This window comes from Stenella coeruleoalba, assembly GCF_951394435.1.
Source record: "Stenella coeruleoalba genome assembly, chromosome: 3".
Classification (NCBI taxonomy): Eukaryota; Metazoa; Chordata; class Mammalia; order Artiodactyla; family Delphinidae; genus Stenella; species Stenella coeruleoalba.
Window position 1 is genome coordinate 91723287 of NC_137148.1, and position 16213 is coordinate 91739499.

At 43.3% G+C, this 16213-nt stretch overlaps 1 protein-coding gene across 3 annotated transcripts in view; it reads left to right on the plus strand.

Moving 5' to 3' along the window:
• Positions 1-877: 877 nt before the first annotated feature.
• EPB41L4A (erythrocyte membrane protein band 4.1 like 4A) overlaps positions 878-16213 on the plus strand; it is a 255483-nt gene continuing 240147 nt past the window's right edge. For all 3 annotated transcript variants that reach the window (XM_079915313.1, XM_079915310.1, XM_079915311.1), the window contains exons 1-2: positions 878-1484; positions 1890-2334. In XM_079915313.1, coding sequence (XP_079771439.1) covers positions 2236-2334 — 99 coding nt within the window. In that variant the 5' untranslated portion in view covers positions 878-1484; positions 1890-2235. The remainder of the gene's footprint in view (positions 1485-1889; positions 2335-16213) is intronic.

The window sequence follows — 16213 nt, forward strand, 5'->3', positions numbered from 1 at the left end:
GTTATGCAATCTTTCAGTCACATTTGGTAATTTGTGTGAGGAATTATATTACAGAAAAGAAAAGCTTCCCCAAGTAAAGACACTAAAATCTAGAATAATAAGATGTCAGCTCACGGGAGGCAAAACTTTGCCAGTGCAACCCAAAGTTGGACACAGAATTTGGTTAGAATTTCGAAACCTGCTTCAATTTCACGGTAAGTTTGAAAGATAAAGCAGGGTTTGATTCTTAGCTTTAGGTAAAGTTCATACCAAACATAGTGGGTTTATCACGCTTTGGGGGTTGTGCTAATTTATGTTTAGATGGGGCTGAGACAACAGGGAAGGAGGCTTTCTACAGAAGGTCCTTTGTGGCAAACCACTATGGGAGGAAATCCCTTCTAAAGTTGCATTGTGCATTTCCATTCTATAATTCTACTGTGCTGTGGATGCCAGGTGTTTTTTTTTTTTTTTAAGTAGTAGCGTCCTAGGCTTTAAGCAAATTTTTCGCACTTGGGCTCCGTAGTTTAAAAGTGGTAAAGGAGAGAGCTCAAAACCGTCTGATACTCAAACTCTCGCTCTTTCTAATACTCAATGTAAAGTAGAGAAGATTTCTGGGAGGCCTACCGTCCACCCTGGCCCGCATCCTCCCCAGCCCGCGTCCTCCCCTTGTGTCTCCTATTTCACTTGCATTAACTTGCTCCTGGTTCCCAGCTGAAGTGCACAAACTGCACCTGCTCCGAAGGCCAGCGGGGGCCTTGCCTCACCCGCTGCTCAGCCTCGGTTGCTTGTGCACGGACACGAGTTCCCACCAGGGGGCACTGCAGCCTCAGAGCTATTGTGCCCGCCAATCCTGGACACAGCCGGTCCCGCGGAGGGCGTGGGACTGGGAGCGCGGAAAGCCGGGGTCCGACCCTCGCTGCGCCTGCCTTCCTAGAGCAAGCCTCCAGGTCTCCCCGGGAAACCCATACAGCGAGCCGGGCCAGGGCCTGCGACGGCTAGGCGGACCCGCTCCTGCGTCGCGCAGGTTCCTGTGCGGACCTCTCCGCACCTCGCCATTTGACCACCTCCGCTCCACCCTCCATCCCCGGCCGAGACCCCGCCCAGAAGGGGCGCCCCCTTCCCGGCCACTGGGTCCCCACTTCGCTCCAGGGCCTTTTGTAGACGCCCGGGCCCGGCCCAGCTGCACCTGGGCTACTCCCGCCCGGGGCGCCATCCCTTGCGCCGCCAAGAGAACTTTCCCGGGAGCCGCTGCGGCCTGGCGCGCCCAGGGCAAACCCCACCAGCCCGCCGGCCGCGTTCCCAGCCGGGGCGGCCGCTCCTCCGCCCGCAAGTCCCCCGACTGCCCGCTTCTCTGAATCTCCCGGGGAAGCAGCACTCCGCCGCCCGGGCAGGGGGTTCTCGGAGGGAAAGCTTCAACTTGGCTACACGTAGCCCCGTGATGAACTCGGGGATCCTCAGACGGGAGCTGCGCCCCGCGACGAGCTGACCTCCACTCGCCGGTCGCGGTAAGGAGCCCGAAGCCCTTTCCGACCCTTTTCGGGCTTCTCGGTGCCCGCGGGTTGGGAACGTGGAGGTGGAGGTAGCCGACTGAGTGACGACCCTCGCCACTGCCCCTGCAGTGGGGCCGGGACGTCGTGGGTACCCCTGACACAAAGGAACAGCCGAGTGCTCCCCAGTCGGCGGACCGGACCGGGGGCTGCGGGGTGGGGTCGGAGCTGGAAGTGCGCGTCCGCTGGGGACCCCGGAGGCGGAGAGGAGGCCGGTGCGTGGCTGCAGCGCTCCAGGCGGGCGTGGGTGGAGGCGGCTGCAGAGCTTCTAGGGGCTTCCAAGTACGGGGACGGCCTAGAGCTCTCGTCCCTCCCTTTTCTTGCCTCTTGTATCCTTTGACAGGAGATTTTTGTCGTCCCCAGGGCTGCGGTTGGGGCCGCGGTACCCCCGCCTTCGGAGGAGCCGGAGCCGCAGGATGCGCGGGGACGCGCCGCCGCCCTCTGCGCCCAGTTCCTCCGGCGCTTCCCTGGCCGCTCGCGGGCGCTGACTCTCTCCCGGGCTTCCCCGCCCTCCTTACCTTACGTCCGCGCCGCGCTGCTGGTCCGCGCCGCGCTGCTGGTCCACGCCGCGCTGGACCCCGCCGGGAACTGGTCCTCTCGACCTCGCCGCGGTGCGGACAATAACTTAATGCCTCGCGCTTGAGGGGAGGGGGCGGCTCAGCGCCTGGGTCGCAGGTTTCTCCTCTGGCTGAGGCCGGCCACAGCCGACATGGGCTGTTTCTGCGCTGTTCCGGAAGAATTTTACTGCGAAGTTTTGCTTCTGAATGAATCCAAGTTAACCCTCACCACCCAGCAGCAGGGCATCAAGGTAGGCGCGGGCCGGGGGCATGTTCGGGGTCGGGGGTGCGTAGCTGGGCAGGCTCGGGGGTTCCGCGGCATTGTCCCAGGGCTGTCACCCGGGCGGGGCGGACGGCGGTGGCGTCTCTGCACGGTGGGAACGAACGGCAGTTGCCCCCCGCGCTCAGGTGGAGGGAGGACGTGTCAGGGTGAGTTAACTTTGAGTCCTTCATAAAGGAAAGTAAGTTTGACGCCTTGTAGGAGGGTCCATGTCCAATCCACCGTCCTGCAGCTGAGACCCAAACTTCCCTACGTCGTTTTCCTCCAAAAGCGTTTAAGGCCCCCGCAGCTTCCAAAGAGGCGCAGAATTGATTGTACGGGCAGCATACAGTGTTGAAGGCACGCTCTCCCTCGGCTTTGTTGAAGACCTTTTTTCTTGATAGGATTATTGGGGAAGTAAAATAATTCACTCGTTGAAACACATTTATTGGGTGGTTGTGATTGTGTCGCCTGTGTTTGTGGTTGGGTAATGCTACGTTCGGCCGGAAAATAATTTCCTTTTCCAAAAGCCACCTGGTTTATCCCAACATTTAAGTAAACATCTCTCCAAACGAGGTAATAACTTTGCGTCTCTTCGTAGGTCATTATAATGCAATTACTGGTATTAACCTAGAGAACCCAAACAAAAAGGCTGTGGGAGCTTGCAGACATTCACTTCCTTAATTTTGGCGAGCTCGTATGTTTACGGTTGACAACCTGACTGACGCGCCTGCGCGCTAGTTTTTCTCTCGCTACAACGTAGCTACCTAGAGATGATAGGAATCCCGAGTGTTTTGTTTCCCTTTCTCCTTCAGTTTTAAATCATTTAGGCATTTTAGATACCTCAGCAGCTGAGTCTGATGAAGGGAAACCGGCCCCCTCCCCCCGCCAAGGAGGCTGTCTGAGAAATCAAGTTCAGGCTGCCAATTGTCTTGTCCTAGTCTTGTCATCTCAGAAGTTAATCCTAATGGCGTAGGCTCTGGGCATTTCCTTGTGTGAATCAGATTTTACATAGCTTTATGCACACTAGAGTAAATGTTCTTGGCCAAAAGCTTCAGCTTTGTTATTACCGTTCTTGGTGTACAGAATTTTAATTTCACAGCTGTCATTTTTTTTTTTTTTTTTGTCAGAGAAAGAGGGCAAAAATGATCAATTAAAGCCACAAGATACAGTTAACCCTTTAGGAAATTGTTTTGAATATTGTTTCTTCTGTAATTTTAATAAGCAAAAGTCAATCAGATTCTCATTTAGTGTTTCCTTTCGAGGACAATAAAAGACTCTGGCGGGGGAGAGTGTTCATTGTATATTTTTAGCTTTTTATGTTCCAACTCCCAATCCCCCCCACCCCTATGAAATCAGGAAAAGAACTTACTTTACAAGATGACATAACATTCTTTGGAGTACTGTGAGCACAAAATAGACAAAAGTAAAAAAAAAATCATACATTTTTGATAATACATAGATTCTCTTTGGCTTCGAAACAATTAGAGAAAGATAACTGATGATCTGTTACTAAAAAAACATAGAAATCTTTCTGAAGTCTAAAGTCATCTGGTGTGTGAGCTTCCTATTTAATCATGAAAGCCCTACTCCTGTCAGTTGTGGAACATGTACATTATTCTGTCATGAGAGCAGCCAAGACTCAGAATCAAATGGAATAATTTTGTCAAAGAAACATGAATTAAAAATCCTGATCCATAATTACTTTTTATATCCTGATGGTGCTTATCTTGTTTTACAAATAGGTCAAAAATTGGTGAGGGATTCAAATGCAATAGCAACTTTATAATGCTGTTATTTTGGATATGTGCCATTTAACTGAACAATAATTTAAGCATGCTTTTGTTGGAAGTAATCATTTTGCAACAGGCTTGCCCTCTTTCAGTGTCACAAAAGCATGCCACAATTATTTTGATGGCCATATGTATAACACAGATGTCTGCTGAAGTTAACCACATTATCTGTAACTACCATGCTACCATAAAATGCATGTGTTAAGCACCTATCTGCTTGTGGTATGTACTAAATTAAACACATATATATATATTTACAAATGGTATAACGTATGAACAGCATCTTGCACGTAGATGGTATTCAAACATTGAATGAATATATGTATATTATTGTTCTGTACTTACTTGGCACTTTCTTTAACTCCTGCTTTATTATTATTATTTTTTTCTTTAACTCCTACTTTAGTTTGTAAATGAAATAGTAAGCAATTACTTCAAACTTAATAGCCAATAACTACTATTACAGTGTTTCCCCCCCCAGGATAGTACTCTTGATAATTTTGATTATCACTAATTAAAATCGAAGTTAAGCATGTGACATTTTCCCCTGAAATTAAAATAGAAAAATCTTTTTTCAAAAATATTATCTAATATTTATTTTGAGATGACCCCTCTTCACATTCTTTCTCAAATGAAGATATCTAATTCTGTGGTAAAATTATTCACATATTTCATCCCTTAATGGAAGGAATTTTACTGATTCCTAAATAGTTACTTAAGAATTTGCTGGCATTACTGTTATAATAATGCATTGTAGGTTAAAGAAGATTAATTGTAGTAAATTTAAGTAGAAAACATATGAGAGAAGCTTGGTAAAACATTTTTTTCTGTGTGCTATTTTGAAAAACACTCTCTGGATTTCTTTAAGCACCAAATTGCTCATTGAAAAGTTAGTTATGAAGTGATTTTTCTGCAACTCAGATCAAAGTTTTTCATCAACTTAAAAAAAAAAAACCAACGTGTGTCCTATGGAAAGCATTTCAGCCTGAAGACAATAGTTACACATCTTATGTGTTAAGATGAGTAGCACTTAAATGGAAAATAATTTTCTGTTTTAAAAATAATTAGAAAAATAAAACCCAGTGTCTGTATTCATACTAATGTGATGTAGCAATTTGCCTTCTTAACTTGTTTTAGAGCTAACCTCACCTTGTCAAGCAGAAAGTCTTTTGCGTGCAGTTCGTAGTTTGAGCCCTCTGCAAGATTTAAAAACCCAAGTTTATATAAACTGAATGTTATTGGTTGTGTGTCGAGCCACACAATAGCTTTTAGCTGTTTGTTCTCTGCTGCTATCTCTGTTGTTTATTTTAGTAAGAATTTCTGCTGTGGTTGGTCTCTTGGTTTTTTGAGCAGTGTTTGTTCAGGGAAACTTTTGTTATGTCCTGGAGGAGGTAGAGATCCTTCTTTTAGTTCTTTTAGAAAGCAAAACTTGAATGTGGCTCAGACTACTTTTATAAGTTGTCATTTGATTAGCAAAAGATTTTTAGGGAAAAAAATCACAAGGTTTGATGATTTAGTCCTCATAATTGCTGCTGCAAATGTGAACTAGATTAGTATTTTCATTTCAGCAAGATTTTAGTTCTCTGAGTAGTAATGTAATAAACACTGAGGTGCTTATCTTTGCCTCAGTGTATTTGACTAAATTAATGAAACCAATATGACAGCAAGATGGAAATTCCATTAACTTTTTAAAAAAACTGCTTTATTGAGATATAGCATACAATTCACAAAGTTAGATTCATCCGTTAACTTTTAAATGAAGTTACTTCCTAATCATCCTGAGGTTCCTGAGGGAATATTATGAGTCAATTTTGATGTTTTGATCAGAAACTTCCTAATAAACTAGAAAAACAGAAGCTGGGGACTTAAATTATATGCGTGTCCCTTACCAAGGATTGTAATTTTCACTCCATTTGGACTGGTAAAGAAAACATCTGAGAAAATTTGGAAAAAGTGAAAAACAATAGTTTTTCACAAATCACATTAAGTGTATATCTATACCTTTTAATATCAACTACATAAGGTACACAGTCAGGGACCTTATAAACATAGGTTGAAGCAAGTAATCATACACCAACATTTCTGTTAATGTAAGATTGGCTGTAGTTAGTAAATTAGGCTGTGGTTAGTAAATTAGTAAATTAGATGTAACTGGGATAGAAGTACCCCTCTTCCACACTGCATCTAGGTTTCTAAAATTCAGATATGATATCCATGTTGTGACTGTTTAAGATCAGCTACTGTATAAATGCCCCTTCATATTTTTTTTGTTTTTAAAAAATGATTGAAAGTATTTTTTTAGCTTTATTGAGGTATAATTGAAAATGAAACTGTAATATATTTGAAGTGTGCAACGTGATGATATAATATATATATATATATATATATAGTGAAAGGATTCCCACCATCCCACCATTGAGTTATTAACATTCCATCACCTCACATATTTACATTTTTTTGTTGTTGAGAACAGTTCAGTTCTATTCTCTTAGCAAATTTCAATTATACAATACAGCCTTATCGCCTATAAATACCATGTTATACATTACATCCTCAGACTTAAGTGCCCCCTCAATTTTACAAGAAGTTTTTCTTGAAAAAAATTATTAAAAATGTCATTTATCATTTATGGTTTAAAAGTGATTTAAAAGCAATATAATGGGGAAAGAATTGTTTGTTACCTCTAGCGGGTAATGGCTAGCTATCCTCTTATAGGGACTTACACTTTTCTTGGTTGATGGTGAATCGTACTTTTTGCAGCCCCATTAGTGTAATTGTCCTTGAATTCTGTGATGTTAAGCTTAAACGGACTTTGAACTAAACTTAAACTAATGCAGAGCTTTTGTTTCTTTTGAGCATGGGTGGTGTCTTAGTCTGTTCAGGCTGCTATAAGAAAATACCACAGGCTTGGTGGCTCATAAACAAGAGAAATTTATTTCTCATAGTACTAGAGGCTGGAAGTCTGAGATCGGGGTGCCAGCATGGTCAGGTGAGGGCCCTCTTCCAGGTTGAAAACTTGTTGTATCCTCATGTGGCAAAAGGGCCTAGGGAGCTCTCTTGGCCTTTTTTTTTAAAAATAAGGGCGCTAATCTCAAAGGCCCCACCTCCTAAAACACATTACCTTGGGAGTTAAGTTTCCGACATACGAATTTCAGGAGGGCACAAACGTTCAGACCGTAGCAGATGGCGATAGAGTTAAATCTAAGTTGCAGGGTCAGAAGTCCAGACTCGACTGTCCATTAGCTGTATGGACAATGGTTGGTTATTTTTATTACAAAACAAGATGGGAAACTCATCTTTTCTTCAGTGGTTTGTGTCAGGTTGTATCTTAGTCCAGCCAGACAATTCTTTGTTGTGGGATGCTGTCTGCTCCATGGCAGGATAATTAGCAGTATTTGTAACCTCTGCCCATGAGATGCCAGTAGCACCTCTTGCCTAGTTCTAACAACCAAAAATATGCCTAGGTGTTGCCAAATGTCCCCTGATGGGCAAAATCACCCTCATTTGAGAACCACTGCTGTGGAGGGTAGCAGTTTCCTTTATTCTCCTTTATTTGGTACACATTGGATGCAAACTGACTTTTGGATGCCTTCTTTTTTCTCTTTTGGAGGAGTGAGTCATGTGCCTTATAGGTCAGTGAAAACAATATGAAATCTGTATCTTTAACTTGCTTAATATTCTTAGACTAGGAGCAATATACTGAAGTGATGAAAAGCATGGGCTGTAGCATCAGACCACCTGGATTTACATTTTGGCTCCACTGATTACTTATTAGCTGTGGGGCCTCCAGAAAGATACTTTTCTTCTCTGAATCTCAGTTTCCCCATCTGTAAAATGGGAACAAAGTCATACCCACTTCATAAGTTCAAGGTGCTTTGCATGTGGTAAGCCCTCAGAAAATGTTGGTCTAGATTCTTTCTCCTCCGTTCCTTATCCTCTCTTTCTTTTAGTGCTTCATTCCTGTCTGCATATAAAGTCCACCCTTCACTGTCTGATTTGCCACCCTCCCTGCTCTAGACCTTCAGCAGTTCTGTGTGCCTACCCAAACGACTTGCTCTATATGGGCACGCACAAATGCTCAGTCTCCCAAACATACCAGACTTGCTTGTGCCTTATACTTGGGATTCCCACTGAGTGGCACTGTTTTGTGTTTCCCTAAGCACACGCTCATCTGAGCTCATCCTTTAAGACTTGAACCGAGCGTCCCATCTGCTAGGAAGACTTAGACCTGGCGTGCCCTGGCAAAGTTAAGTGCTTGTCAGTGTCTTGCACGCTTCTTGTTATAGCCCTTACCACACTGCAGGCATTATTTCTGGACACGTCTGTCTCCCTCAGAAGCCTGAAAGCCCTCGCCCGTGATCCCCAGCAGCTAGAGCTGTACACCACATGTAATAGATGCTTATTCACTGTAATTTGAATAGAAGAATGAATGGAGTGTTACCGTTGGAATAGGCCATATTGAAAATCTTCTGGTTAATGAGGTTTCTCTGCCATTTTATTTTTACTCGAAAAGACCTAGAATAAAGAGAATCTCACTGTGAAAAATCTGTTGCCAAGATACTCTAATTTTTATATTGATAATGGGTAGAAAATGAGATGGTGCAGTGGACTGGGTGCATGTAGCACATTGAAGAGCTGACTAGCGGCCATTTTAGAAAACACGAGTTACCAACGTCTTTGTAGTGAGGAAGTAACTACTGAATCCTTCCCTCTCTCTCTCTTTTTAAAAAGTAGAACTTTCCCCTTATAGGTCGAGAGTCTTTTGGAAGAAGGGCATATTTCACGAATGGATAATAGATCCTCACACTTTGCTTTTCTTCCTTGTCTCTTATTCTGTAAACCATTGGAGAACAGTATCAGTTGGTTTCACAGTGTGGGTTTACACAATCGGGGACCATTGGTATAATTTTTAATCTTGCTGTACCACCCATTTTACTCCTGAACCTCATCTGACCCTGCTCTAAGGCATAATGGAAAACACAGGGTTGAGAAGTTAAATACTGGGTTTTTATGACAAATGTTAAGTTTTTCATTCCGACGCACAATGGATTTTTCTGCAGGCCTGTTATAAACAGGACACATCAGACATCAGATTTTTCATAACCCTGCAGCTTCTCTGGGGTTGACTGCTTTGACCGAGCTTTTGTCTCTGATATTTTAGCCACACGTACAGCTTATACATAATGCTCCTGGTTAGCCTGCTTTGGGGGGTAAGAGTAACTGACGTTTGCTCCTGCGTAGCAAGATTTGTTTCTAAGTCTCACATGTTAAGTGTAACCAGGCCTCTGTTATCACTTGTTTGGGTCTCGACTAGGTGTGTTAAGGTCAGGAACCAGCCAGTTTAGTTTGTGACTCAAAAAGCCTGTTACCACACTTGGGAGAGTCTGTAGCATTCTCAGAAATGTGGATTGCATTCCTGTGCCCTCTGAACCATGATTTCCTGTTTTGTTTTTTTTTTTTCTTTTTTTTTTTAAAGTGAAACAGTCACTTTTCCTTAGTGCCGCCTGTTGGTAATCCATTTCACTGTAACTAAACACTCTTGCTGAATCCCCAAAGGCTGAGATGGCTCTCTGCAGAGGCTCTCCCAGTAATCGCTGAAGTCATGAGAGGGCCTGGCAGTGGCTTCCAAAGGGGTAAGAAGTTTGTTTTCAAGGATACTGACATGCCAAGTGGAAGTTAAAACAAGGGAGATTGTGGCAGGCAGGGAAACCCGAGAGGTGCTGAGTGCTAGCCCCCATGGTCAGTGACCAAAAGGTCAGACGGCAGAGGAGGAATCAGCCGACTGAGACCAAGGAGGGAATCAAATATGGCAGCAGATTGTCGAGAAATGCCGTGTTCTGAGCACGTGAGGAAGCGCAGTTAGTGATGCTCAGCGCTACCAACTCTGTGGGCGCAGCGTCCTGGAAGTTGGGTAAAAAGTACCTTGCGTAGAATACAGCTTTCCATAGGAACAGTGACTTGAATGGGGGTCAAGTTTCTGAGCTAGCCCACCGAGACCATTTGAGTTTTTAAACCACTCACGTCCCACTTTGCCCTTCATTCAGAGCCGTGTTTGAGAAGCGGTCTTGGAGCCTCTGCTGCCTTAATTATCACTTGTCAAAATTGGTTTTTATCCACCATCCTCACTGCTCCCACTTTGCAGCAACCAGCCTCCTAACTGGGGTGCTGTGTGGTCATCTTCAATCTCTCCCCTTCCCCTATCCTGCCCTGTGTTTAAATCCTGGTTTACCATGAAATTGTTGGTCTTGCGATGGACCACAGGACTCTTCTTTGAACTAGCCTCCCTTTCCTCATTTGTAAGCTGAGGAGTGTGATAACTGCCTCATGGGATGACTGTGCAAATTTGAGAAAAGAATTTTAGGCACGTAGGATAAAAGGTGCTCAATAAATGATAGCTATCATTATGTGTGATCTATTATTTGCTAATAATGTTTTTTCTGAATTCCAGTTTGGGATATCTAATCCCCCACCCCTGCCCAAAGTGACACTGGCTCTCTGAGAGGCATGGGTGGTTGTTAGAAGTGGGGGAACAGTGGTGGTTCGATATCCATAGGTACCAGTGACTTTTCAGGTCTCTGTATTTTTATTCACATTGCCTCAGCTACCACTGGGATGCTGAAACTTCACATCTGTACCCCTAGTCCAGACTTCCTCACTCTTACCTGACTTGTATTTCTGATTGCCTACTGGAGGTCACACTCGATGTCTAAGCCCTTCTGTTCGCTCCAGACTCTCTCTTCTTGTGCTGCCTAGTTTGGCGAATGAGGCCACTCTCCGTCTTCATCAGTTAAGATGCTTTGATTCTCGGTTGCGGAGATTCCATTGCAGATTCTCTTAACGTGAGGAAGCTTATTTGTTCACGTCAGGTTCCCAGCTTCTCTCCATCTCTTCTGGGCTCTGTCATCTTGGGAGACAGGGTCATATGCAGATGGGTAATGGTTCTAGAGACAGTATTTGCACATGGCAATATGTGAGTTGGGAATAGAGACAGGCTCTTCTTCAAAAAGGAGAGAAGACTCCTTCTCCCCAAGTTCCCCATCAGACTTTCCCTTGTGTCTTTTAGCAGAACAAGTCTTGTGGCCATTCTTGAGCTATAATGGCAATAGGATCACCTTTAGGGCAACAGATTCTCCCTGGGACTGGGTGGGGGTGGAATCCATTTTCCCAAGGCAGCTGGCAACTGGGGGAGGGGTTCAGTCAGGACGAAAGGTAGGAGTTGTGGGTGCTATTGGCCCTCTGCCCCTCTGGTCAGGATTCTGGCGCCTGGGCTCTCTGTAAATTTCCACAGCCTTCCAGGTGTTGTAATTCCACCTCTTAAATATATTCCAGATTCATCTCTTCTCCCCTCCTCTGATTGCTCCTGCCCTGATCTGCACTCTCAGTTCTCAGCTGGACACCTGTAGTAGCCACCAGCATGATCCCCTGTGACTGCCTTTAGCGTGGCCTTTCTCACCCTGGCTTGGATACTCCCACGGGTTCTCAACCTCCGTGGCTTAGTTTATATTCCTGAGCACCATGGCCCTTCATGATCGGACCCCACCTCTATCTGACCTTCCTCCCACTGCTACCATATGCCTCTCACGGATTCTAGCCAGAGGGAGCTGCATTCTAGTCCGAATTCTCCACACTCCCTCTCACCCTGGTCTTTTTCTGTCCGGAAAGCCCCACCCCACCTCATCTTGTTTGAGTGAAGTCCCAGCTCTCGTCAAGCAGGGTTCTGCTCAAATGCCACCTTCTCTGAAGACTTCTCCTTGGTGAAGCACTGGAGAGGCCCTCTCCTGACCTGAATCAGGCCTGCATTTCATTGCAGGAGTTTCCGTACTTTCCTGCCCACCTTGCCCTGGGAGCAGTATAGTAAGATGAGGAGAGAATGGGTCTAGGTCATAGATAAATCTGGCTTCAGGTCTCCTTTCCATGTGTTAGTGCTGTAAATGTGGTCAGGTCACATACCCTTAGAGTCAGCTTCCTCATCTGTAAAATTAGGGTCAAGCTCTCCAGCTTATTATCCTGAGATACTGCACGTGAAACCCTGAGCCCTGTGCCTAATGAGAGGGAGCTGTTGTTACTGGAGATGGAAAGCCTTGAGGGAGGGGACTATATCTTTTTTATGGGATCCCCAAGTCAAGCCGAGTTCCTAAGGAATCAATGAACGATTGTTGACTGGGTGAATTAATCTGAATAAGAAAAGTACTTCCAGATCGACATAAGCAGTGAATCTGAGAAAGAGAAGACATCTTTCACCTCTTTACTTTCTAGGTTCCCTGGTACAAGGAGTGTACCTCCTTGACTCCTTAATTTCTCATTTAATTTTTAAAAACAGGTTTATTGAGATATAAATCACAGACCATACGAGTCACCCATTTAAGGTGTGCAATTCAATGGCTTTTCATGTATTTACAGAGTTGTGCAACCACCATCACAATGAATTTTAGAACATTTCATTACTCCACAAAGACACCTTATACTTATTAGCAGTCACTCCTCATTTCCTCCCAACCCTCTTACCTGCTCCTGCTAGGCAACCACTAATCTTTCTGCTTCTACAGATTTGCATATTCTGGACATTTCATATAAGTGGATTTGTATAATATATGGTCTTTTGTGACTGGCTTCACTTTGCATAATGTTTTCAAGGTTCATTCATAATGTATGTATCAGTATTTCAGCCCTTTTTTTGCTGAATAATAGTCCATAGCATGGATATACCATATTTGTCCATTCATCAGTTGATGGACTTTAGCTATTATAAATAATTTTGCTATGAAGATTCATGTGTAAGTCTTTTTGTGGACATGTGTTTTAATTTCTCTTGCATATGTACCTAGGAGTGGAATTGCTGGGTCATAGGTTTAACAGTTTGAGGAACTTGCAAACTGTTTTCCACAGTGGCTGCACCATTTTACATCCCCACTAGCAATGTCTAAGGGCTTCAATTTCCCCACATTCTCACCAACACTTGTTTTACTCTTTTTGATTATAACTACCCTTTTGGATGTGAAGTGGTATCTCATTGTCATTTTGATTTGCACTTTCCTGAAAAATAGTGACGTTGAGCATCTTTTCATGTCCTTGTTGGCCATTTGTATATCTTCTTTGGAGAAATATCTATTCTTTGCCAGTTAAAAAAATTGGGTTATTTTTCTTTTTATCATTGAGTATAAGTGTTTAAAGTATATATATATACATATATATATATTCTGTATACAAGTTTTTTGTCAGATACTTGATTTGAAAATATTTTCTCCTATGGGTTTTTTTTTTTTACTTTCTTGACAGTGTCCTTTCGTGTACAAAAGTTTTAAATTTTGATGGAGTCCAATTTATCCTTTTGTTTCCTGTGCTTTTGGAGTCATATCTGAGCAGCCATTGCCTACGCCGAAGTTATGGAGATTTACTTGTATATTTTTAAAGAGTTTTATGGCTTTAGCTCTTACATTTAGGTCTATGATCCATTCTTCATTCTTTTGCGTGTGGATATCCAGTGGCCCCAGCTCATTTGTTGAAAAAAGGATTTTTTCCCATTGAACTGTCTTGGCACTGTTATCAAAAAATCAATTGACAATAAATATGAAGGTTAATTTCTGGACTCCCATTTCTGTTCCATTGATTGACATGCCTATCTATGCATCTTGTTTAGTTTTACTAATTCCTTGGCAGGGTAGGTGTGTGTAATTCAGCAGAGAAAACACTCCCAGTTAAAACAAATTTGACATTTAATATTTTGAGCAAAATTTCCTATAAAACTTCCTGGTGGCAGTTAAGTATTATATATTTTATTCACTTTTAAATCCCTGAGCGCCCATGGTGGTGCTCAGTAAATATTTGTCATATTTGAAGAAAGACTGATAGAAGGATTGTTTTAGTCATGCTGCTGTTGCTTTTGTAACTTGAAACCTTGGTTGTTGAATATTTAGATTTCCAAAATCTTTTCTGTATAAGCTTTTGAGTGTTGCTGTTTACATTGTGTAAAGGATTTGCCTTTGGTCCTTCCAGGCTCTTCTGTAAACCACTTGATGGAGGGCTGGAAAAGAGTATTAGCATATGTTTTATGAATAACTTTCTTCGTTAGTTTTGGTAGGTGAAGATGTAGCATGTTCAAAAAGTTAATGTCATTTAAATAGGTATGCGGATTTCATCTATTACTTGGCAACACACTGAGAATTTGCTAGAGATTTGTCCTGAGAGTGCAATGTGCAGTGTTCTCCTCCTGGGAAAATAATGTAGGTGGCTAGAAGACCACTTCTGAATGCACACACCCTCCCCAATCCCCATGACTTCCTTTCAACCTTGAACTTCCAGGATTCCTAGTGTGATTGCAGGTTGAAGCCTAGGGAGCAACTGTGGCTTCATGGAATTGAATTCCCTATGACTGGGGCAAATGGTAGCAAATCTTAGTGGTATTGAAAGTGGCATAATAGAAGCTCTACAGCTTTTGTCTGGATTGTGCATTTTAAAACTGGTAGTATTCAAACACTTGACAAATCCCAGTAGATACGCAGGCTACAGGCAGTTTCCTCTGTGAAGAAAATTTCAAATGTCTAGAATCTAGATAATGCCACAGCTGTGTGTCAAAATCTTTCACACAAATTGGTTTCTACTTGTCATTGCCTTTTTTTTTTTTTTTTTGCCAGCCACTCATTCTTTGCCCAGTAGTTCAACTGTCTGGTTCTCTGCACCAAATCTGAGTGTGGTCACACGTCCTTAGTTAATTCAGCCCTGTGATGCTGCTCCAAAATGCAGCAGACACCCGGGGAGAATGTGGAAGAGATGACATGAGTTACGACAGCCTGGCTTTCACTTACCATAGAAAGCTAGACTCGGCATGGGCATTTAGAATCATCTAATCCAGTCCTCTCATTCCACAGCTGTGGGAACAGGGACCCAGGGAGGGGCAGTGATTTGCCAGAGCCCAGCACGTGGTCCTAGAACCCTGTCTCTTGGTTTCCTGTCTGGTAATTTCTCAGTGCTCACCCACCCTCAGTTTCTTTGAAGCCTGCAAGGGAGGAAGGGCTGAGAGCTGATTATAGGGGAAGAGGTCAGAATTTATTGAAAATCATCTAGGTTTATTGCCAATCCCATCTCTTCCATGCTCCCAACCCTTCCCTGTTTCCTCCCCCCCCCCGCCCCGCCCTTAGATTAAGTCCTTCTAGGCCTACGTCTGGCTTGATTACCTTCTGCAGCCTTGGCATTTGGATTTGTGGAACTCTTTCTGGGTAGGTTTTATGAGGGAGAGACTCTTTTGTCCTAAAGAATCTTTTCCCCCCCCCCTCCCAATTTGGAAAAGAGTCTGCTTATGTGGAATGTCTTTTCAGAATGATACCAACTGCATTGCATTTTAATTTTTTGGCTTTTTCGAAAATGCTTATTTATTTAAAAGGCCTAGAATAATTTATGGTTATGACCATGGTTTTAGAGCTCATATCACTGAGAGTTTTTCCTTGGTCTTTATTTGTAAAGTCTTTATCCTGAATTCTTATAGCTCCATTCTGGTATCTCTCCAGGAAAGAAAATTAAAAACTGATTAGTAACCCTTCTTATTGCCTGAGGGAGGGTGCAAGAGAGGAAAGTAGAAAGGTAAAATTGCTCCTTTGCTGAAAGGTTTAAGATGGGCCAATCATCAGGAGGCTAATAGATCTTTCCCCCGATAATGATTATTTCATGCATCTGCTGCTGTTTACAAGGGCACTTGGAGGATGTGCAGATTTTCCAGAATTCCTCAGAGAGCCAGCTTCTTTTTCTTTCAGATGCTGTTTTTACATAATGTTCTGGGGTAGATACATGAAGATAAACAGGTTTTGAGTGTGAGGGTGTATGGGGGTCTGGACCAGTGCTGTGTGTCTGTAATTGTGGGTATTGCTTTGTGAACTCACTTTTAGGAGATTTTATTCAGAGCTTGTGTACCCAGTAGCACCCAGAATTTCTGGTAGGGATGATGAAATAGAGGGAACACTCTTGCCTTTTTTTTTTTCCTTCAAACATTATATTTAATTCTTTCAAATGCATACAAGACAGTAATTACACAGCAACAAATCTTTTGTTCAACAGTGATTTGATTCATAAGTATTTGAGTGAAATTTA